Source organism: Sminthopsis crassicaudata, chromosome 3 (assembly GCF_048593235.1).
Source record: "Sminthopsis crassicaudata isolate SCR6 chromosome 3, ASM4859323v1, whole genome shotgun sequence".
NCBI classification, from domain to species: domain Eukaryota; kingdom Metazoa; phylum Chordata; class Mammalia; order Dasyuromorphia; family Dasyuridae; genus Sminthopsis; species Sminthopsis crassicaudata.
Window position 1 is genome coordinate 594,162,536 of NC_133619.1, and position 23,618 is coordinate 594,186,153.

General features: G+C 54.5%; 1 protein-coding gene across 1 annotated transcript in view; it reads right to left on the reverse strand.

Moving 5' to 3' along the window:
* Positions 1-23,618, reverse strand: part of COL16A1 (collagen type XVI alpha 1 chain) — a 68,820-nt gene that overhangs the window by 31,232 nt on the left and 13,970 nt on the right. The window contains 31 exon segments of the mRNA XM_074305319.1: positions 2,351-2,404; positions 2,504-2,551; positions 2,751-2,816; positions 4,339-4,365; positions 4,450-4,503; positions 6,092-6,160; positions 7,589-7,642; positions 7,719-7,754; positions 8,786-8,827; positions 9,076-9,129; positions 10,124-10,246; positions 11,000-11,107; positions 11,507-11,542; positions 11,746-11,862; positions 12,522-12,567; positions 12,949-12,992; positions 13,117-13,130; positions 13,133-13,160; positions 13,458-13,559; positions 16,876-16,911; positions 17,293-17,331; positions 18,910-19,020; positions 19,243-19,278; positions 19,394-19,438; positions 21,478-21,516; positions 22,072-22,167; positions 22,347-22,391; positions 22,477-22,539; positions 23,168-23,203; positions 23,301-23,345; positions 23,473-23,514. Coding sequence (XP_074161420.1) covers positions 2,351-2,404; positions 2,504-2,551; positions 2,751-2,816; positions 4,339-4,365; positions 4,450-4,503; positions 6,092-6,160; positions 7,589-7,642; positions 7,719-7,754; positions 8,786-8,827; positions 9,076-9,129; positions 10,124-10,246; positions 11,000-11,107; positions 11,507-11,542; positions 11,746-11,862; positions 12,522-12,567; positions 12,949-12,992; positions 13,117-13,130; positions 13,133-13,160; positions 13,458-13,559; positions 16,876-16,911; positions 17,293-17,331; positions 18,910-19,020; positions 19,243-19,278; positions 19,394-19,438; positions 21,478-21,516; positions 22,072-22,167; positions 22,347-22,391; positions 22,477-22,539; positions 23,168-23,203; positions 23,301-23,345; positions 23,473-23,514 — 1,755 coding nt within the window.

Below are 23,618 nucleotides of genomic sequence, written 5' to 3' on the forward strand. Positions count from 1 at the left end.
CTCTTTTGTGAAAGGAATCTTTTGAAAAGCGGGTTGGGGGTCCCTGAATAGAAAGGGGCTTTAGCAGACCAATGCTGAAATTTTAGAGACCGAAGCCTAGAGCACTTGTTACGCAGTGGCCAGAAACTGTGAGGGAAATCCAGGTTCTGTGGGGCTGAAGATGAACTAAAGCCCAAGTCTGGTGCCATGCCCGAGGTACAGAATTGGTCACCAGGGCACAATAGCAGAGATTAACATCGGGCCAATTTTTACCCACCCAGACGCCGAGGAGTATTTTGCTGGGGCCCATTCACTCCCACAATCAGTTTCCCTCCAAACAAACGGGGTCCAAAGTCCTTTGGGGTACAGGGTGATGGCCCCATCTTCTCAGACTACTTCTCACTAGGAATGGACGTAGAGTGAGTCATCCTACGGGTCCCAGTTCGGAGGCTGCTGAGCTGGAGAACTCCTGGCTATTTTGAGAGCTGTTGGTCAGTCTCTGCAGGCCTCTCCCTACTTCAGCCCATCCTCCACTAAGCTCTCAAGTGATCATGCTTTATAAAGCACAGCTCTCCTAATCATGTTATCCCCACCCCCTGGTCCCCACCAGCTCAATAAACTAACGGCTCCCTATCACCTCCAAGCTCAAATAAAAGTCTTCTCCTTGGCAGGAGCCCTTCACCCCTCTCCCCTTCCTCCCCTCTTTTCTCCCTTCCCCCTTCACCACACACTTGGCAGTCCGGCGACACGTCTCCTGGCCATTCCTCCAATAAGATACTCCACCCCCACCTCCAGATACTGGCCATCCCCCCATATTGCAACCCTTCCCCTCCTCATCTCTGCCTCCTGGTTTTTCTGGCGTCTGCCGAATTCTAGCCTTGCACAAGCAGCCTTTCTGACCCCCCCCCCTTACTAATTCCCAGTTTCTCCTGTTTTCACTTGTCCCTATGTTTGTACAAGGTGGTTTTCACACTGTCTCCCCCATTAGACTGAGCTCCTTGAGAACAGAAACTGTCTTTTGCCCTCTTTGCATCTCCGTGCTTAGTCCAGGCAAATGGTAGGGAAACATTAACTGACTGACTATCCAACTGTCTCCATGAATCATTCTCTCACTTCTCGCCTGGATCATTTCAACAGCCTCCTCACTGGCCTCCCTGCCTCAGTCTTTCCCTGCTCCAACCCACTCTCCACAGAGCTCCCCCACTTATTTTCCTAGAGCAGATTTCCAACTCAACAGATTCCTGTGGCTCCTCATTTACCTGCAGATCCGAGGATCCCGCCCCGGCCAGACTTCCCTTCGCATTCAGTCCGGCCCGGCCACACTGGCCGTGCTCCTCGGCCACCTCCCCCGTACCCGCCGCCCTTGGGCTCTCTCTCCACAGGCCACCTGTGCACTCCCAGCTAAGTCCTCGGTCTCCTCATCTACAGAATGACAGCTCCCCGCCTCGCTGTCCCCATAAACCTTACGGCAGCACCCTGGACAGACTCAATGACTGTTCCTGTGTTATCTCAAGCATGTGGTTGTGTCCTTCCTGCGCCATCCCAAAGCAGGGACCTTGGTGGGGTGGGACAGGGAGCACTGAGAGGCACAGCCGGACTCCCCTGCTCTAGCTGTGACCCAGCAGGTCATTTAGCCCCCGAGTCTGGTTCTTCCCACATGGACTAGGGGAGTGACAGATGCCCCAGGGGCCTCAGGGAAGGGGCCTCTGGTACCCGGTTTGGATGGTGTGGGCCCAGCTAAGCTGCCGGTGGGGCTCCCAGCTGGGACTGAACCCAGGGGGACTTCAGGAACAACGCAGAAGGGGAGGAGCAGAGCTAGGGATCCGAGTCACTGAGGGCGCTCGGATCAGGAGCCAGAGAGCTGGCTACGAATGAACCCCTGGGGATTGTGGGACTACAGAATTCAGAGCTGGAACCTCCCAAAGAGAGCAAGGCCAATTTCTTTTTCAAAGCAAGGAAATTGAGGCCTAGTGGGAAGAGCACAGCTGCCTCCTTTAGTGCTCCTGGGGAGCACTGGGCTCCTCCCAGAGCGGGGTCCCTGACTGACTGGTCTCGGGCATTGCTAGGCTCTTATGGGCCTTTGTTTCCTCATCTGTAAAATGGCACCCATGTGATGTTTGTGGGATCTTCCTCACTGTGAACACTTCACACAGCCCTGGGATGTCCTGGTGTGCTGGGCTAGGGTCCTCCCTAGACCTCTGACTATTTGTGGGCTACCTCATGTCCTCAGCAGTCACAGGGGGCGTGGTTTGGCCCTAGAGACCCCCACATCTTCTAGCGACAGAAACTAGGACTCGACAAACGGCGGGAAGGAGGCAGCGGCCCCTCCCTGGGCAGCCCCAGCCCACCCACCCTGGTTTTCCGTCCTCACCTGCCGTCCGGGCATTCCAGGAGGTCCTGGAGGTCCGGGGACTCCCGGGGGGCCCTACAAGAGAGAAGGGAGGCTCAGAGCCGGCTCGGCCAGGGCCGAACGAGGGCGGGAAGCTCAGGGCCGGCGGGACGAGAGGCAGGGAGGGGCACACACCTGAGGGCCCGGCTGCCAAGAGCTGCCGATCCAAAGTCCTGGAGCACCCTGGTGGGGGGAGGGGGTCGCAAAAGAAGGGCAGAGGTTATAGGAGACATCGACACACCAAGCAGGAGGCCGGGGTGGGGGTGCGGAGGGAGGCCGCTGGCTTGAGCGCAAAGCCCCACTGACCCCTTGGCACAGCGGGCACAGCAGGGGTGAGGCGGGCGGCCGGGCTGCTCCCCCGGGCCAGGGGGGCAGCACTTACCGGCATGCCGGAGAAGATAGCTTCTCCTCGGGAACCGGGGGGGCAGGAGCACTCCCCTGGGTCACCCTGAAAAGAGAAGAGAAGTCACAGGGAGTCGGGGAAAGGGGAGGCCTGGGGCCGGATGAAGTCTCCCGTCCTGGGAATCCCAGGACTCTGATAGCCAGACTCCTTTCTGCCCAGCCCCCAGCCTCCCTCCCTCTGGTATACTGTGAGCCCTTTTCCTCCGCCACCCTCCCCCATCCCTGACCACTCACAGCTCCCCCACCCACTCATGCCCAGAAGCGGGCCCTCCAGCCCAGTACCACCAGGTGCCCCTCCCCCCCAGGCTGCAGGGATGGGCAGGAAGCTGTGTCTCCCAAGGATCCCATCCCTGTTATCAGCCCCCCTCCCCCATGCTGGAAGGAACCAGGTGAGGCATTCAACCAAACATGGAGGTGGGAGGGGAGGATGATCATGGGCCGCCCGGTCACTATGGCTCTCCTTCCTTAAAGGCAAGAATAGCCTGCACTTATCAAGCCCTTTAGAGTTCACAGGTGAGGCAGGAGGTACAACCATCCCCATTTTACAGATGAGGAGACTGAGGCACCGCCTAAGCGGGGGAAGAGCCTCGTCCACCAATATAAAACTAAGAAGTGTTTGTCAGAGGCCAGGTCTTCCAGCCCTGAAGGTGGGGCCACCCAGCTGTGGCAAAGCCAGGAAAGGGTACCTGTGTGTACCTGTGAGTGTGAGTGACAGACAGACAGACAGACTCAGAGACAGATAGACAGACATAGACAGATAGACAGAAGTAAGAGACAAGACACAGACATGGACACAGACAGACAGAAACAGAGACAGACAGAGATAGACAGAGACACCGATACAGACAGCAGAGAGACGGACACAGACACAGACAGATATAGACAGACAGACACAGACAGACACACAGACACAGACAGACATAGACAGACAGCGCAGACAGACACAGACAGACATAGACAAAACAGAGACAGAAACAGACAGACACAAAGACACAGACAGAAATAAAGACAGACACAGAGACAGAAACAGACCTAGACACAGATACAGACACAGAGATATAGACAGACAGAAACAGAGACAGACATAGATACAGACAGACAGAAACAGAGACAGACATAGATACAGACAGACAGAAACAGACACACAAATATAGAAACAGACACAGACAGAAACAAACAAACACAGACAAAAACAAAGACAGACAGACAGAAACAAAGACATGGACAGACACAGACAGAGAGGGACACTGACACAGAAAGACACAGATACAGACAGACAGAAAACAGACAGGGAAAGTCAGACACAGACACAGAGGCACAGAAAGACAAAAACAAAGACAGAAACAGACATAGAAACACAGACGGACATAGAAACACAGACAGACATAGAAACACAGACACAAAGATAGGAATACTCACACAGAGAGAGCAGAAAGAGACAGACACAAACAGAAACCGAGACGACGACATAGGGACAGACAGAGACACACACAGACGGACAGACAGATGGCAGGGGGCTGTGGCGCTCAGACAGTTCTGGGGGCCCTAGATGGCCCAGGAGCACTCACCTTTTCTCCACGTGCTCCCTTTTCTCCCTGGAGAAACAAACAGAGCACAGTAAGCAGCCGAGAGGGAGGGAGCAGCCCAGCCCCAGCTCTGACCCTAGGGGAGCTACTCACCGGCGTTCCACTGGCCCCCGGCAGCCCTGGCTGCCCCTGAGCCCCGTCCCGGCCCTGGAGAGGAAGGACAGGAAGAAGGTGCTGAGGCTGCTCTGGGAGTCTCCCTCCTCCCATGACAAAAGGAGAAGAAAAGGTCACGGGCGCCCCGGGGTTGGAAAGGTGCCCCCCATCGGGGTGGGCGGAGGGCGTGAGAAGGCTGAGGCTTTGAGGGTGGGGGGTGTGCCTGGGTGGGGGTCCCACCAGTCAGGGCTGGGCTCCGAGGGCCCTGCCTCTCCTCCTCCCCAGAGGCCTCCCCAAGGCACTTTGCTCCATCTGGACTGAGAGTCTCCAAGGCTTCAGTCACACACAGGGCAATGTAGCGGACAGAGAGCTGGCCCTGGCACCAGGAAGGCTCGGGTTCGAATGCTGCTTCAGGCACTCGTCCTGTCACTATCTCCTTTGCCTCATTTGTAAAACAAACCTGAGACAGGATGGCCTCCAGGGCCCCTTGCAGTCGGAATCTATGATCCTATAGACACTTATTAAGCACCTCCTGTGTGCCAGCCCTGGAGGCCCACGACTTCGGGACAAGGACACACAAAATGCCGGTGACCGTAGGGGAGGTCAGGAAAGGCCTTGTGGACAGAGTGGAGACTGAACAAAGCCCCGAGAGAACCCAAGGACTTGGGGAGGCAGGGGAGGCCCTGGCTCTCAGAAGCATCCTTTTGTTTTCTTTTTCTTCCTCCATTCTTCATGAGAGCTGATGACCTCACCAGGGCTGAGAGAGATCTCGGGGGTTAGCCCAACACTCTTCCTTGCACAGAAGAGACCCAGGAGGGTCAGACTTGCCATCTGTCTTCTCCACCCTGCTCACCTCCTCCCGGGACTCCAGCTCCCTCTGCCTCTCCACACTTGTGGCCCTTGCTTCCCTCCAGGGCCTCCATGCACAAACCCATTAGCTTTCTGTCTTCCCCCTGGTCCCGGCCTTCCTCCTGCCTCTCTATGGCCTGGGCCCACCCCGGTGCTCGCCCTCCCACCCTGCCCCCGGCTGGCTTCTTCCAGGACTCGGCTCTGGTGTTGCTTTCCTGCAGGAGCCTCGCTTGGGCTCCCGGGCCCTCTCTGGGGTCTGTCTGCTCTGGGTGTCCCCGATGGACTTGAGCACTGACAGACTTCTCCCAGCGCCAGGGAGTCACTGGGGGCCAGGGCCTCTGTTCTGGCCTGGCCCGGGCCTGATTCACTTAACACGTTCTCCAGGACCAAGTGATCCCGACAACCTCACTGATCTGCCCAGGGTCACACAGGCCAAGTCAGCATTTGAACCCAGGCCTTCTGGCCTCGTGGCTGGTGTCTCACCAGGGTTAGTTTGGCTGAGGAGGAGAGCCGTGTTTGGGGCTGGCAGGGACCAGGCAGGGAAAGTCCTAAAGGGTGCCCGACCCCGGAGGCTGGGGGCCCCAAGCTCGGAGCCTCATTTGTGCTTAAAGTTACAGCTGTGGGGGAGGAGGGCAGGAGACCAGGGGCTGTGAGTGTGTCTGCCCCCCACCCCCACCCGCACCCCTCCAGGCAGGGGCTTTAGGGCTTTGATCAGTCCCATCACCAGGGGCTCCCTCCAACCCAGCTGCAGGACAATCTGATGCTGCCCTGGGACTGGGGGCTGTGCTCTTACCGGGGGGCCGGTGACACTGAGGCCCGCGGGGCCTGGGGCTCCCACAGCTCCTTTCACCCCAGCAGAACCCTGGAGGAAAGGAGGAAAAAAAGGTTCAAGTTCAGGGGACAACCCTACAGCCCTTAAGTGCGCCTCATAAGGACAGCTTCTGTGGCCACTGGAGACAGGCAGTGCAGCCCAGGAGGGAGAACCCACCAAGCTCTGGGTTCGAGTCCTGCCCCAACACATACTGGCCTCTCAGTGCTCCAGAGAAGGGCCATGTGTCCCTTCCCTGACCCTTAAAGGTGACCCCGAGGAGGCAGCCATGACCCGGGGGGAAGCCCTCCACCTGCCAGCCATGCCTCCTCAGACTGATGACGGGAGCCTAAACCTGGGGCTGGGGCTTGAAGCCAGATGGGAGGGGCTCATGATCTCCTCCAAGGGAGGCCAGCCAGAATAACCAGAGAGCCAGCCCTCCCTCCTTTCCCTCCCTCCCTCCCTTTTTCCTTCCTCCCTCCCTCTTCCCTCCTTCCTTTCTTTCCTCCCTTCCTCTCTCCCTTCCTCCTTCCCTCCCTCCCTCCTTCCTTTCCTTCCTTCCTTCCCTTCCTTTTTTAAAAGGGAGAGCCAAATCACAATCTGTTCCCACATCATTAAAGCACATAAGTAGGAAGGATCCAATCAGGCGTGTAATCCCGGACGCTGTCCCCACAGGCATCCGCCCCTCTCCCGGGAGCCCCTGGGCTCCTGTGCCATCTGCCCTGGCTGCGGCTGTCAGAGCACGTGCACCAGTGACTGCCCCCAGGAGAATTTCCTAGCAGGGACCAAGCTTGCAACCAAACCGGCTGAGCTCTTGGACAAATCATGGCGCCTGCCATGGAGTCCTGGGGTGAAGGCGGCCCTGTGGCTTGGGGGGCTGGCCCAAAAGTCTTGAGTTCCTCTGTGCTAACCAAAGCTCCAGATGCAAGGCTGCTCCATGCAGAGGAGATGCTACTGTGATTAACAATTAGTCACTAATCACAATGACTTTTCACTATTATGTTAGCGGGCCATTATTATTAATATTAGTCCAGACCCCTGTGTTCACATCAGTGTGGCACATTTCTGGAGGAGGAGAGTGCCAACCCATCCCTGGTCTTGCATCTCAAGAGTTGCCTGGGAGCCGAGGTTAAGCATTTTGTCCAGAGAGAGGGCCAAGTATGTGTCTAGAGCGGGGCTCAGGGCCCTGCCTTCTTCATTCCAAGGTCTGCCCACTGCCCACTGGGCCATGCTGCTGTTACACATTTAGAAAAGCCTCCCCTTAAACCACATGGAGTCAGGAAGGGCGAGTATTATTGCCCCAAGGAACCGCTCCCCCAGAATCACATTGCTGCAAGGGGACTCTCAGGGCACAGGGCCCTGAGGAGGGGGCCTTAATCCCCCTACTCATTTTACAGATGAAGAAACTGAGCCTGAAACTGGAAGCGCCTCATGGGAGCCTCCCGGCCAGTGAAGGGCCCCAAGTATCGACCAGTGGCTCACCTTGGCGCCTTTCTCTCCAGCATAGCCGGGTGGGCCCCGAGGTCCTGGAGGTCCCTGTGGAAACAGAGAGTCACACTGCGCCTCTGAAAGGGGCCCTCCCCTGCCTCCCAGGCCCCTGGGACAGACGTACCATGGTGCCCGGCAAACCCTGATCACCGGCCTCTCCCTGTGGACCAGAGAGTAGAGATTACTACCCAGAAGGAGCCCAGACCACCCGCCTTGTGGACCAGAGTCCTAGCCGGGGCAGAGAAGTCAAGCTGGGAGGGACCTCAGAGGCCATGGAGCCCAACCCCTTCGTGTTTCAGGTGACTTGCCCAGTTCACTCAGGTGCTAAATGGCTCACAGAGGCGACTGTTGTCCTTCCTTCTGGAAGAGGACCATCTGGCAGGGAGGGGATGCCAGTGAGCTGGGATCTCAGTGCAGAAGGACTAGGCAAGGTCCCCTGCCTCACTTTCCCTCCAGAGCCAGGGTCCAGAGGCCAGAGTTGGATCAGGACGACTGGAGGTGGCCCTGGATGCCCTGGGAGCCCTCAGCCTTTTTAAGCTAAGCTCTTCCACAGAGCTCAGTTTGACTGAGGCTGCCCCCATTCAGTGATTAAGGCTGGGGAGCAACTGAGGCAACCTGGTCCGAAAAAGGGAAAATCTAAGGAAACGAACGAATCTGGGAGGGGAAGATCCTCAGAGTTCCTGACCAAAGCAGTAAGGATTACTATATCCATTTGGTCTGAGTCCATCAGGACCCTAACAATGACCAAATAAGGCTTGGCCTAGGATCTACTGGCGGCCAATTAGAATTAGACTTATTTTGGCTTACAGCCTGATCCATAAGAAATAAATCTAGATGAAAACCCCAAGATATCTGGGGAGGCTTCAGAGGTGCAAGAGGAAAAGAAATGCTTTTAAGAGCATCTGTAGGTAATGGGATTGGAACCCAAGCTTTTGACCCTAAATCCAGGCGATCCTTCCTTTGTATTAAAGCTGCCATTAAACTATCACCTCTCCTAACTTTAATTCAAAAGGACTCCCAGGGACCCTAAGAGGACAAAGACACCCAGGAATGCAGAGCCCAGTTTGGAAGTCCCAGAGTTCTGTCCATGAGAAGCCAAGGGGTCAGGCCTCTGTCTGGGACTCTGGTGGGGGGAGGAACAAGGGCTGGGAGTCTGGCAGGAAATACAAGGGAATGGGAAGAGGAACTCACCGGTGGACCTTGGACCGACAGCCCTGGAGGCCCTGGATCACCCTGAAGAGGACAGAAGAGACTGTGGTCTCAGATGCTCCTCCTCCCCCCCTCCCATCCTTCTCTCTCTCCCTGGATCTCCTCTCCTTTTATTCTTCTTCCCCAGCTCTCATCCCAACAGTTCTCCATATTTTTCTCCAACCTCCATTCGGCCTCTCCCATGCTGCTCTCCTCGGCTTCCCTCATTCCTTCTGGGGGCTTTGTCCTCCTTACTCCCTCTTTGCCCCCTCAATCCCCCAGCCCCCAATTACCTGCAAACCTTTGAGCCCAGGGGGACCTTGCACACCAGGCAGGCCAGGCTGTCCCTGAAAGACACACAGAGGGGTTCATCAGCCCGGGAGGACACTGGAAGCCTGCTAGCATGGCCCACGTAAGAACAATACACCCGTAAGTGGCCCCTGACTGAAGACCCCCAGAGGCGCAGAGTCCACAGGGTCTCACAGCTCACTGTGCCAGGCACAGAGTCTGCGCTCTCGGCTCTGGCATCGGGTCTCATTCATAACTAATAATTAATGATAAAACATTATAAAATGCTGTCCTCCAAGCCCAAGAGACAGAGCAAGGGTGATCAAGTTGGCTTAGGAAGGACCCCATGGCACACAGGGGCAAGTGTCAGGAAGCTCTCTCTGCCACCTGCTCCCCTGCCCTTGGTCATACCTTCTGGGGCTGCCCGTGTCTGAGCTGGCAAACAGGCTCCCTGAGCTCTTCCCCTCTCTAGCTAAAGATGCTCAGTCCCTTCCACCAGTCCTTCCTTGGGGTCCTCCTCAGGCCTGTGTTCCCAGGCTGGAAGGACACTCTCTAGCCTGAAAACATCCCCCCTGAAAAGGGCCAGGAACTGAAATCGGGGCTCTACAGTGTGGTCTGCACATGTGGCCCACCGCCCTCGCTCTGGACGCGGCTTTGTGTAATGCAGTGTGCTGGGTCACGCTGTCGATGCGCTCGGGCTCAGAGCTTTTCCGAGGACCTGTGGTCCAGCCATAGCTCCCTATCCCAAACTTGTGAGGCTGATTGTGTGGACCCAAGAATGGGCCTTTACATTCAGCCCTAGTGTGCTTATTATTGTCTAATTAGCGCAGATCATAATTCCAGCTCCCTCAGATCTTCCAGGATTGCTTCCCATCATCGTCTTTCGTGTTAGCGTCCCCTCCTTGAGCTGTACATATTCAGGCTGGCAGATGCACTACAGATGTTTTAAAATGAGTAATGGGTAAAAGCCACAAAAAGATCGGGCCAGGCCCAGAAGGTGTGGGATGCTACAGAAATGCCCTGGGCAAGGGAACAACGGGCAGGAGGACTCACCGGTTTTCCAGGACGTCCCACGCCCTCAGGGCCCTGGTCTCCCTTGGGCCCCGGTCTCCCAGGAATTCCAGTGACATCTGCAAACTCTCCCTGCAGCGTGGGGCAGGCGACACAGGCATCTCCCTGGGCAGAGGGGTAGGTGGGTGAAGAGCACCTGCCTCTGGGCGGCCAGGCATCCGGGCAGGGGCCCGTCCCGGCTCAGAGGGCTCTGTCTGCCCTCGACTCCAGGCCCTCATGCCAATGACCAGTTAGGCCCGGGAGGCCACAATGGTCTTCCCACACTCTAAAGAGGACAGTAGCATTGAAAGGTGTCCGTGGATTTATAGTAGAGGAGCCCCAGGCCCAGGTGAAGATTGCCCTGGCTGTGGCAGGAACAATGAGCACTCCCCCTTCTCTCTGCATAGCCCCCCTCCTCACGAGCATGCAGCCGTGTCCCTCCCAGGCCCAGCCTGGCTCCCTCACTTGGCAGCTTCCCAAGCCTTCTCCCCACCGGCACCCCAGATTTGCAGAGAGGGAAGCTGAAGCCTAGGGGTGGGGGGAGTCAGCTTCCTGGATGGGAGTTGTCAGAGCCGGGAGTCCTGCCCACTCCCTCCTGGCTCCATGGTGCCCACATCTCCCGGTGCTAGTTCTGGCAGCTCTCCAAGAGCAAAGCCCAGGGCCCATGGCAGCCTGTCCTCCTTGACCCTCTGTCTAATTTCATTTACCTCCTGATTTTGTTTAGGCCCTGAGCTCTGAATAATTGCCATGACTGAGGGTGACTGGTGCCCAGACCTAGGGAGGCAGCTGGCACCCCAGGGAGAACTACGCAAAGCCCCCTGGCAGGGCCAGGCTTTCCCTGGGCCACTGGAAGTGGTAGGGTTCGTGTCCAGCACTTACCTTTTCTCCTTTTGGCCCTGGGCGACCCCTGATCCCTGGTTGTCCGGACAGCCCTGGCTGTCCCTCGGTGCCCGGCTTCCCGGGGTCTCCTGGATTCCCTGCGTCACCCTGTATGGGGTGAAAGGGGGGAGGCATCCATGTGGGACCTGAGAGCATATCTTAGGAAGAATGGAGCAGGTCCCTCTCCAGGGTGAGAATGGAGGTGAACTTAGCACCTTCAGGGCCCAGATAGGGAGGACCAGAGCAAATGTGGGAGGTGTTGCAGGTACCAGACTTCCTGATCATCAGATCTAGAGTTACAAGGGACCTTTGAATGAAAGAGCTTTCTTCATGTTACAGATAAAGAAACTGAAGTCCAGACTGGGGAAGGGACTCCCCTCAAAGCAGAATGGTAGTAAGTATCGGAGCCAAGGTTTGAATCCACATCCCTCCAGTCCAGTACCCTTTCTTCCACCAGAAACTCTTCCCCTTCCCTTCCCTGCCAACAAGACTCCAACCTTCTCTCACCTTTTGCCCCTTCAATCCAGGTTCCCCTGCTTTACCCTAAAGAAGAGAAGGAGCCCAGGAAAGGGCCTTGTGTCAGTCCTCCCCTGGGCCCTCCAAGCCCCAGGATCCCAGTGAGGGGAGGGTTTTGCTGGGTCACTATCCCCTGGCATCTCGACGTTCCAGAATCCTTTGGAACACTGATGGGGGTGCCATCCGTGGCCCAGTTCTCTTCCTCCCCGGGACAAAGGGGACGGACTTACCGGCCTTCCGGGCTGGCCACTCCCAGGTTGGCCTGGTTCCCCCTTCTCACCGGGAGGTCCAGGGAGAGTCCTACCAGAAGGCTCTGAAGTGGAAGGGCACTGCTCACATGGCTCCCCCTGGCAGCGCGGGCACAGAGTTATATGGGCACCAGGAAAGTCTCCTCCCAAGGCCCCACCCAGCCCAGCGCACTTCCCAACGCTCCCCAACTTTGGCATTGACTGAACAGATGCTCCTGACAAGCCAGACCAGCTCTTTACTCTAGGATTTGGAATCTGGAATTGGGGAAGACTATAGTAATGACATGTAATTTATATAGAACTTTAAACTACAATGTATGTGAGTACATGTCTGTGTAATCCCAACTAAGCCCCACAGCTCAGCTACCTGGAGAGGAAGACCCCCAGCTATTGTGATTTCACTTTACACGGAGGGAAAGGAGTTGAGAAGCTAAGTAAACTGTTCCCAGCGACTGAGCCTCAGAATCAGGACATGGCCCAGGACTTTGTGACCCCAAGGCAGCCCTAGAGCCCTCCAGCAGACTGGCTCACATTGGCTGGCTACTGGGAAAATCCTGGGAGGGGTCAGAGAAGAAAGTACCAGAAGGGACCAAACCTCTGGTATCATAGATCAGGAAAGGAGAAGGGGGCTGGCCAAAGTGACACAGATGACCACCCTCCCCCTTCCCTGCTTCCCAACTCTTGTCACCCATACATCTACATGGTGTGAACTGGCCTCTAGCCCCCTCTTTTCCCTCATCACTAACTTCCAGTCTCACCTTCTCCCCTTTAATGCCAGCAGGTCCCATGGCCCCCGGGGGTCCCCTGTGAGGAGAGAGAGAGAGTATGAGAGAGAGGGGGGGAGGGGGGAGGAGGGAAGGAGGGAGGGAGGGGGGGGGGAGAGAGAGAGAGAGAGAGAGAGAGAGAGAGAGAGAGAGAGAGAGAGAGAGAGAGAGAAACAGAGACACAGAGAGAGAAACAGAGACACAGAGAGAGACACAGAGACACAGAGAGACAGACACAGAGAGAGAAAGGAGGGAGAGAAAGAGACTGTGAGAGAGGTTCCAACAGGGATCCCAATCCCTGTGATCTACCGAAGCTTCTCCCCTCCACTCTCCACCCTTTGCCTTCTCCCTCCTCCATCTTCCCTGCCCCCCCCCCAGGAGAAGGCAGCCGGTTTCAGACTTCCTCCCACTGCCAACCCGCCCACTCACCGGTTGGCCAACTGGCCCCATCTCACCAAAGTTACCCTGGGAAGGAAAGCAGAGTGAAAATGAGGCTGGGCCGAGGCTGCGGTGCTCAGTGCTGTCCCGGGGCCCCGCCATCTTCAGCTCTCCCTGCGTCCCCAGCCTCTGCCCTCTCTTCGGCACTCACCTTCTCTCCCTTCATCCCGTTGGCCCGGGTGCCCCAGATTTCCCCTGAGAAGACACCAAGGTGAGGAATGATCAGCCTCTCTTTTCCCTGATGAGAACCCTCCCACCCCGGGCCTGGCCAGGCAGCTGCCCCCACTCCCCAGGAAGATGGGTCTGCTCATGAGAAAACTGAGCCTGGCTGGGGACCCTCAGGAAGGGCTACACACGGGCCTGAGGCCCCACCACCCGAGGGTGTGGATTTCCCCCACTGGCTGAGGGAGGAATCTAAGGTGGAGGGATTGGGGGGCCCAGATGCCCCAGCCCATGGCTTTGAGATGAATGGGGAATCCCACGGTCACTCACCGGGAGGCCAGGCAGTCCAAAGCCTGGGAAGGCCACGTCTCCCTTGGGCCCCACTAAGTTCTGAGCATCCACACCTGGGCTGCAGGGCAAACATGGCTCCCCCTGGGGAAAACGCCCAAGGAAAGAGACTGTCACCCCCCCCCCCCAGCTCTTCCCAGGGCCCTGCCCCTTCCTCTGCAAGAATCCCAGGACCTCAGAGCTGATGGGGATGCCAGGGAGCACCCAGGAATCCCCACATCATCATCTCCAACAAGAGGGCATCCAATCTCCCTTAAAAGACCTCCAGGAGAGCTCTGATAGGAAGATCTTACATCAAGCCTTTCTGATTTCTACCTTCTGTTCCCAGTTCTGCCCTCTGGAATTAAGCATGATAAAAACTATTTCTCACCCTTACACTAGCCTTCACATATTAAAAGACAGCAACAATGTCCCCTAAAATCTCCCCTCTCCAAACTAAATCACTCTCACTTTTTCTGGCTGATTTGTATGGGGCTTGGGATACATTGCCCATTTCCTGCCCCACAACTGGCCACCAATCACAGGGCGTCCTTCCCATGAGCCTCTAATTTAACAAGACTGGGTTAACCTTCTTTTGATTGCTTTGTCTCATTCCTGTCTCACCTGGTGCTCCCAGCAGCCCAGATCTTCTGCATAGAAATCATTTTCTTGTCAGGCCTCCCTTATCTCATACCAGTGAATTGATTTTTTTTTTTTAACTCAAGTACGAGCTTTACATTTATCCTAATTCCTTATTATTAGATTTAGTTTTTTTGTTCTGGCTTATCCAGATCCTTCCAGACTCAATAACCATTTGCCATCTTAGTTGCTCCTACTAGCATTCTGATATTTGGAAACATGGTCTGCATTGCATCTAGACCCTGATCTAAGTCATTCAAAAAATTAAGCAGAACAGGGCCAAAGGGGAGAGGAGGAGAGAAGGGAGAGAGCATTTATTAAGCATTTATTGTGTACCAGACACTATATTCAGCACTTTACAAATGTTATCTCCCTGGGACAACATTTCTTGTCATTGTCAGGCTTTACAAAGTGTCATCTAGATTCTCATCTAGATTCATGACTTCTGCCCTCCATCATGCGATCCCCCAATATTCAGCTTTTGTGCCCCTACTCCTCCCATTTCTAAACTCATCGGTGACTTCCTACTAACTCAATCCATTAACCTTTTTCTCAATCTTCATTCTCCCTGACCTTTCTGAAGCAGCTCATATTCCCGATTACTCCTTCCTTTTTGATATTCTCTCCTCCTCTGACTTCTACGACATTGATCTCACCGGTTCTCCTGCTTCATCTTCCCTCAAAGCTCTGATCTAGGCCCTCTTCTTTCTTCCCTTTCTCCCCTGCCGGTCTCATCCACTCCCATTGCTTCAATGAGCACTTCTATGCAGAATGCTTCCCAATTTATCTCCCTGACTCCAGCCCCATTTCTCATCTCTAAATATCTACAGAATAGCTCTTTTCCATGTCCCACTGGCACCCCAAACTCAGCAAATCTAAAACAGAACATGTCACCTTTCCTCCGAAAGCTGCCCCCTATCCCCAGCTTCCTTATGAATGTGCTTTGTTATTGTTGTTCAGTCAGTTTTCAGTCCTGTCCCCTTGTGGCCCTATTTAGGAAGTTTTCTTGGCAGAAATACTGGAGTGATTTGCCATTTCCTTCTCCAGCTCATTTCACAGATGAGGAAACAAGAGGCAAACAGGGTGAAGTGACTTGCCCAGGGTCACCCAGCCAGATCTGAACCCAGGATCAGGAAACTTTGTGACTGTCGGCCTGGGGCTCTATCCACTGCCTATTTATGCACATTACCCTTCCCAGCCTTCCAATAAGCCAGACCTGTTGATTCCTCTCCCCCACTCCCAAACAGTTGCCAAGGCCTCTTGATATTATTTGCCACAGTATTTCTCCCAGCTGTCCTCTTCTGGCCACACACAAAGCCTCTGGCTGCCATTATTCCCTCCCACCTGGATGACCCCAGTAGCCTCCCACCTGGCCTTCCTGCCAGCGTCTCTAATGCATTCTGCACATGGGACTCGAGTCAGCTTCCCAAGGCTCTGCCCTGGCCATGTCACTCCCATTCAAAACTTTTCAATGTCACATCCTCAGCCCTATCAAACCACTCTTAATTCCCCATTCCTCCTGCTGTGACTTTTGTGACTAAAATGAACTGTCCCCTGATCAGTGTGCTGATGCTCCCTCCCTTCTTCATAGTCCACTCCAGATACCTCCCCAACTTTCCCTTCTGGACCCCCCACGTGGAAAAAAGAGATTTTTTTTTTTTTCTCTCTCCATAAAGTTCCCAGAACCCTTTGCTCTTACCAGAGTTCCTCTGTCCTTACCTCCTGCTGCTTTGAGCCAGTTATTTGTGTACCTGGCATTTTATTGTAAACATCTTGGATGCAGAAACTATACCATATCTATCTTTCTAATGGAAAATGCTACTGAGGAAATCTGTGATTTCCTTAATTTCAATATGCAAATCCCCTCCAATGACACACTCAGCCTCCTAAGCCTTTGGAGACAAGTCCTAGCAATTAGCTGTCTGAGATTCAGAATCATTAAATCCCAGCTTCTTAACCAGTGGCTCATGACCCCCATATGGGGTCTCACAACTGAATGTGGGGTTTATAAAATTTATGATTTATCATCATATCAATGTCTGATTTGTATACCCAGTTAGTATACCTTTATACCAGGGGTTGCATAAAACACTCAGGTAAAAAGGGTTGCAAGTGGGGAAGGTTTAAGAAGCCCTGAATTAAATGACTTATTCAAGGTGTCCCAGTTATAGGCAGAATTTGAACTCAGGTCTTCCTAAGTCTAGAACTCTACCCATGATACCAGCTGGCATACCACAAGCACTTAGTTCAGTTTGGTAAACTTTTCTAAAGCACCTACAATTGCCAGTCACAGTGATAGGATAGATGATGGTCTTGTGATTTTACTGGTAGAAAGAATTCAGCCCTTTCTCTGCAGATAAGAGTGTGAGAAAGTTGCCGAAAGCACAGAGACTGGTCCGCTTGCCCAGGGTCACACAGCGGGTATCGGAGGCAGGGTTTGAGCACAGCTTCCTGGCTTTGGGGTCAGCTCCCTGCCTGCCCTCAGGTGGCTTACATGCTACAGGTGGCCACACAGTAAACATACACGGAGAGAAATGCAAAGAAGCTGGGAGTGGGGGGCAGAGGGGAACAAGGAGGGTGGGGGGGTCTCATGGAGAAGGAGAGAGAATGCTTTAAGGCAGAGGGGGAGCAGCAGGGCGCCCCTGGGGTGCGGTGGAGAAGCCGAGCTGCAGCCAGATGGGGATGGGCTTTCTACTGGGAACTAGTTTAAGGTGGGGGGGACGTCTCATGCAGAGACCCTATCTCCTCGTGGTAATTTAAAGGGGTGGGAACCCCCACTTACCTTTTCACCCTTCATCCCACTGATGCCAGGCTCTCCCTGCCCAGAGACAAAAGGGGCTTGGTTTGGGCAGTGGGACAAGGCTCAGAACCCCCAGATCTCAGCCAAAGGGGGAGGGGCAGGGAAGGGTCTCTGTCAGCACCTCCCCCGTGGCACTGCAGTGGGAATGGGACATCTGGTTCTCCCACTTCGGTTACTATCAAAGGATAGGGGGTCTTGGAGTTCAGCTGGTACACTTTTTTACCCGAGGAAACTGACTCCCAAGTTGAGGACTGGGATAGGGGTGGGGACAGGCGGAGTGATCAGCCTTGAATTCCTCCAGTGATAGTAGCAAGGTAGGATCCGAACCCAGACCCAGGCTCCCACACGGAGGGGAAACTAGGAGCCCATCTTGCCTGCTCCGGGTCTCCCAATACCTACCCGGTTGCCCTTCTGGCCCATAGCACTGCCCAGATAATCCTGAAAGAGAGGCCGGGCTGGGGTGAGGGGAGGGTGGTCCAATGGCCTCCCCCCACCTCCTCACCCGGCCTCCCTGCCTCCCTGCCTCCCTCCCTCCCAGCCTCGCCCTGCCCCTCTGCCCGGCCTCACGATGAGAGCCGGCTCCACCCCAGCACCGCCGAAGGGCATCTTTGCCCGCGGGCTGCAGCCGCCTCCCTGGCACAGGACTGTTGCCACGGAGACGCTGGAGGGCGGGGTGTTGCCATGGAGACTCCAGGAAGGTGGGTGCTAACTCTATGGTTCCCACCCCGGGGGATAGCAGGGACCCGTGGCCCCTCTAGCCCACGCTACACTCTATGGTTTGCCCCTTCTAGGAACCCCACTGTCGGTCTTGCTTTGCTCATGGGGCGTGATGTGAGGAGGGCTTGGCTCCGCCAGCCGGGTCTGTAACCTATGGTTCTGGAAGAGATCCGCCTTGCCCGGCCGCCCCAGGGCCCTTGTGAATATTGGAGCCCCTTGGTTAGTGGGTTAGGAAATGGCAACCCAGCATCTCTGCTAGGAAACCCCAGAACTGGGCGAGAGTGCGCACGAGGGAATGCCCACGAGGGAATGCCCACAAATGGTCTGAGGCTACATTGTAGCAGGGCAAAATTGTTCGAGGCTACATTGTAGCAGGGCTAAATGGTTTGAGGCTACATTGTAGCAGGGCGAAGTCTAAAAGAAAAGGGTGTGGCCGTTTGGAATAATGGGCACGCGTGGGCTCTGCCATTGAAGATGGAGGGTGCAAGGATCCTCGGCCCCCCCCCCCCCCCAAAGCAGTGGACTCGGAGAGTGAGAGAATATGGCCTTAATACTCCACCCCACCCTCCAGGAAAAGGCTCGCACAATAATCTATGGTGCTGCTCGTGGACAATGAGAGACAGGGGCCTTTCAAATATCCTTCTCGAAGATGATGGGCACCTGCTGCCCACGTGATGTTTTGTTCAGGGAGAGCCGGTGGCTCCTCCCAATCAACGGCCGTGGAGAATGAGAATATGGCTCTTTTTTAGACTCCAGTACATATTAGGGAATAAATGGGAGTATTCCGTTCTCCTAGCTCAAACTTTAATCTATGGCTATACGGGAAGTGAGGGAATATGGAAATCAGCGAATGTGTCCATTGGGAAGAATGGGGGACACAGCCCCCAATTTTATGTCATTAAATCATTGTCATATAGGACAAATGGAGCCTCCCAGAACTGTAACCAGGCAGTGACATCAGAGCTTTGTCCCAGGGGGCAAAATTAAAGGGAACTAATTCACTATTCGGGGCTACGCTGCTTCCTTTGTCCATTCCCACAGAAGTGATGATCGTGTCCGGGAAAGGGACAAGGTAGTGGGGGGGGGGGGCTGCGGAAGGGTTCCTCACCCTTTGCCAGATTCAGAGCCTCGGGGTGTCCTGAGAGCCACCTCCTCCCCCTAGTGGTCAAAACTGGGTAAACCTCATCCTAAAATCCCTTCTGCCAGACTCCCTCCCCAGGCAGAGATTTCCCAGGCTGCTCTGTGTAAATGGTCACGCCTAGGAGCATCTGTGAGCCGCTACTCTGGCCCACAACCCACCTGCCGCAGGCCGGGTTCTCCCGGCTCCCCCTTTGGGCCCGGCTTTCCAGGCAGTCCCACGAAGTTCTGGAGCCCCTCGGGCAGAGTAGGACACACCTCACAGGGGTCACCCTGAGGGAGGAAAGTGGGAAATGAATGCTGGACCCGATCCAGCCCAGTCCTAGACCCGCCCCATGGAGTTCCCAGAGTCAGCAGCCCTGCCCAACTTCACCCAGCCCCGGCTTAGCTGCTCCCCTGAGGGAGGTGTCAGAACCTGAGCGTCCTGCTTCCTGCAGGGGGCAGGCAGAGCCCAAGGGGGCCCCTCAGCCCTGAGACCTTATATCCGAACCTCACCTTTTCTCCTTTCAGTCCTGGCGTCCCTGGTCTTCCCTACGGAAAAAAGAGACATCAGCGGAGAGGGAGGTGGGCAGAGGAGCCCAAGACCTATAGCAGCTCTGCCCACAAGCGTCCCTTCACCTTCTAAGGTCTTCCAGGCAATACTTACAGGCTTTCCCCCTGGACCTTCCTTCCCAGGAGATCCAGAGCTTCCCTGCCGAGGAGAATAACCAGAAGTAAAGGGTTAATGGTGTAAGAAAATATAAGAGGAAAGCCACAGATCTTCATATCTAACCCTCTCATTATACAGATGGGAAAAACTGAGGTCCATGGAAGGGCAGAGCCAGAAACCAAATCCAGGCCTCCTGATTCCCAGTCAGAGGTTTTTTTCCCACTGCACTGTATATTTCCAGGGACCTGAAGCTCATGTTCCAGGGAGTCCTCCTTGATGCAGTGACTCCAGGAGTAGTTCAGTTCCTGCTCCCTTACCAAACACCCCTCCCTCAATCCCTGCTGCAGCCTAAGGGATATAATATAATATTAATCATAAAGGATACCATGTATACATACATACAGAACTCTATATAAAATATATATCTCCATCTATTTTTTTTTATTTTTGTTTATGAACAACAAGGATGACTAAATAGTGCATTAGATAGAGAGCCAAGCCTGGAGTCAGGAGTTTTTGAATTCAAATTTGGCGTCAGACACATTAGCCGTGTGACCCTGGGCAAGTCACTTCACTCTGTTTGCCTCAGTTTCCTCCTCTGTAAAATGGGTTAGAGAAGGAAACGGCAAAACACTGGAGTGTCTTTATCAAGAAAACCCCAAATGGGGTCATAATGATTCAGACACGGCTCAACAATAAATATGAACAAGGGTTTCTCTCACCCTTTAAAATGAACACAACTCTTTTGTCACAGCAGCTCAGGGAGGTTCCAAGTTATAATCTAGCATTGTACCCATTTTACAGATAAGGAAAGGAAGGCTTGGTGAGGAAAAGTCTTAGGATCTCATCATTCAGAGGATCATCAATTTAGAAATGGCCCTCAAGTTCAAGTCCCCTCACTTTACAGAGGAGGAAATAAACACAGGAGAGAAGCTAAGTGGCAAGAATGAAAGTCAGTTTTCTTGCCTCTGAATTCTGGCACTCTAGGCCACGGCTCAGGGCTGCCTCATCTGATAGGGAATATTGGATCAGGGCTCAATTCCAAGGCTCCTGCCTCTTCTGTCTGACACTACCTGCCACATCCTTCCCAGTGTCAAGCATTGATTCCTTTCACCAAACCGTGTGCTAGTTTCATCCTCTCTAAGTTTCCTTCTATCATATGTTTTCATTTAACTATTCAGTCTCCTCTCAAATGTAAGCTCCTTGAGGGTAGGGGCTATTTTTGCTTTAGTAACCTCAGTGCTTAACAAAGGGTCTGACATTTAATAAATTGGTGCTGATTGTTCATCCATTGATTGGTTGATATGACTTGTGGCCATTTCAGCCCTGAGTCAGAATGGAAAAAAGCAATGGATCTGAAGTCTCTGAGACACACTAGATGTGTGACCTTAAAGAAGGCCCATTTCCAGAGCCTAGAACTCAGTTTCTGTATCTGTAAAATGGGGAGATGCCCTACTGGCAAAGTTGGTGTAGAGTTTACACGAGGCAATGTTGGTAAAGCTATTCTCTATAACAGCCAGCTCTTATCAAAACAGCATTCATCATCATCTCTCTAACTCAGATTTTCCTCTGGCCCTTGCTTCCTTCAGCAGGGTCAGAGACTTGGGGTGAGTCCCAGGGAGGTCACTTGTCCCAGGGTCAGACCGGGTCTCCATAAGGATGGAAAGACTGAGAAGAGGTAGCCTTCGTTATTGCATGAAGCCCTTGGGGTCAGGGCCTAGAATGAACTGGTTGGACTAATGGCCTTGCTAGGGCCCTGGACCACCCACTCCGCAACAGTGCCCTGAATACCGGGCATGGACTTTGTGAATGCGAGGGGAGCCAGGGACCTGTTTGCTCAAAGGCGCCTGGAGCTGGAAGGAGAAGAAAAAGGGAAAAAATCCATTTTCTCCAGCTTATTACAGATTAATCTCCAGACTCCTAAGTCTGAGTCTGGCTGAGGTTTGGCCTCTTTCCTGGGAGGAAGACAGGCAGTGGGGGCAGTGACTGAGAAGCCTATCTGGGGTTTCCATAAAACCTCTTCAACCCTTTCCCTCCCATGTCTAACAGGCTGGCTCAGCCCTGAATCTCCCCGGGTTTACCTTGTCTCCTTTTGGACCCTCTGGGCCACCAGGATCCCCCTGTAGGCAGAGTCAGAAATCAGGCTCAGCAACCTCCTTGCAAAAGCCCTTCTCCTTCCCTTCATCTTTGGACCCCTCCTCCTGAGGGGGCTGCAGTATCTCCCCCATACAGGAGGCCTCCTAAGTGCAGGGCTCTGACTCCCACTTAGATTGAGGAGCCAGGAGATCGGGGGCATGGCTAACCCTCAGGCTGGAGTCCCTCAGGGCAGAACAGTGTCTGTCCCTTAGAAGGGGGGTCTCTGAGATCAGGGACATATCTAAATTTAGTCTGGGGGTCCCTGAGGGCAGAGCTGTGTCTCCCCAAATTGAAGGCCCCTGCCATCAGATTCCTTCAGACTAGGGATCCCTGAGAGTGAAGCTATGTCTCCCCCTCAGAATTGGAGTCTCTGAGATCAGAGGCTTTTCTACCTCAGCCTGGGACTTCCTTGAGGTGCCCCAGTCCTTTGTTCTCAGGGTCTCTCCAGTTAGGATGATGGAAAGAGACTAAATGTATGGGCCCAATGAGGGGTCCTAACATGGTAACCTATTGTGTGGGTGGTCTTTGAGGGCACTCACAGGTGTTCCTGGCAGCCCTATCCCAGGGGGTCCTGGCAGTCCTGGGGGCCCGGGCTCTCCAGCCAGTCCTTCTGGTCCCACGAAGCCAGGATCACCCTGGACAAACACAATCAACCAACAAGAATTTATCAAAAGCCCATGTTACTCCAGGCCCTGTACTGGGCTCTGGGGACAAAAATAAAGTACCAAAGTGAATAACATCCTGATCTCCATTCTGCTGGATGTGGCCACTCCCATCACTCCCCCAGCACACAGAAGAAATCCTGACCCCTCACCTTTTGCCCTTTGGGGCCGATGACACAGATTTCCCCGGGCCGGCCCTACAGAAACGGGAGACAAGAGTGGGAGTGTGGCTGCGGTCCGACGGCCCTGGCCCTCCCTGCCCCACGTCCCCAGGAGCCTTACATCTCGGCCAGGCTTCCCCACTGAGCCCTTGAAGCCGGCATCTCCTCTTTCTCCTTTCTGGCCCTAGAAGAGAAGACATAATTCTGGCCTGAGAGGTAGACCTGGATTCACAAAGATTAAAGGAGGGCCTTTGTGGGCATAGAACCGGCCTCAGAGCCAGGAGGGTCCGGGCTCAGTTGTGTCTATTTCACAGCTGGCTCGCATGTCTTTGGCTGGTCCTCCATGGGCAGCTGCCCAGGACCCCCTGCTGGCACTGTAATAGGAGTCTCTTCATTGAGAATTCTATATACCATGAGATAGAATCTTACCTCATTAGTAACATACATAAAAAGTGAGACTATTGGGAGCTAAAGCCAAAAAAAAGGCCTTGTCAACCTCCAAGTGGTACGTGAGTGGCAGTTTTTACTACAACAGAAGGATTGGGTGGGGGGGAAGGACTGTCATGGAAAGAGGGCAGGGGTGACCAAGTCTCCAAGAGTCTGAAACATGAGGCTTCTGGGACTCAGGCCTTCTCCTTCCCCTCCCCTCACTGACTGTCCTAGCTGGGATCCAGCTCTTTCATTTTACAGAAGGGGAAACTGAGGCCCAAGGGAGGGACAGATCCTCAAGGTGGCAGGCAGAGGGTCAGAGCCAGGTCCCTCTGACTCCATTGCATGTCTTCTGTTCCCTAGAGAAGATGAAGGAAGCTTACCTTCTGCCCAGTTGATCCAGTAATTCCTGTGGGACCCTGGGAGAGGGATTAGAGGAGGAAGGAGAGTGAGCTCCTGGGCCTGGAAATGCCAGCCCCACACTCCTGCCCATGCCCTTGGAGCTGCCCCACTCACCGAGTCTCCTCGATCTCCCTTTTCACCTTTGGGGCCTTCAGCACACTGGCAGGGAGGGGGGGAGAGAGAGAGCAGGGGTGAGGGAGGGGAACATTCACTGTCCTTGGGCATGGAGCCCCAATCGCCTCCCCTGTGTGGTCATAGGGTGTCCCCACTGCCCACCAAGCCTTACCTGGAGAGGGGCCTCTGGGGAGGTCCGGACACAGTCGGAGCCCTGTGGGGAAGAGGGAATTCAGAAGACGGGACTAAAGGCAGGAACTGTGGTGGGGGGAAGTGGGGAAGACCAAGATTTGGGGGGAGAGAAATCAAGGGTGGGCA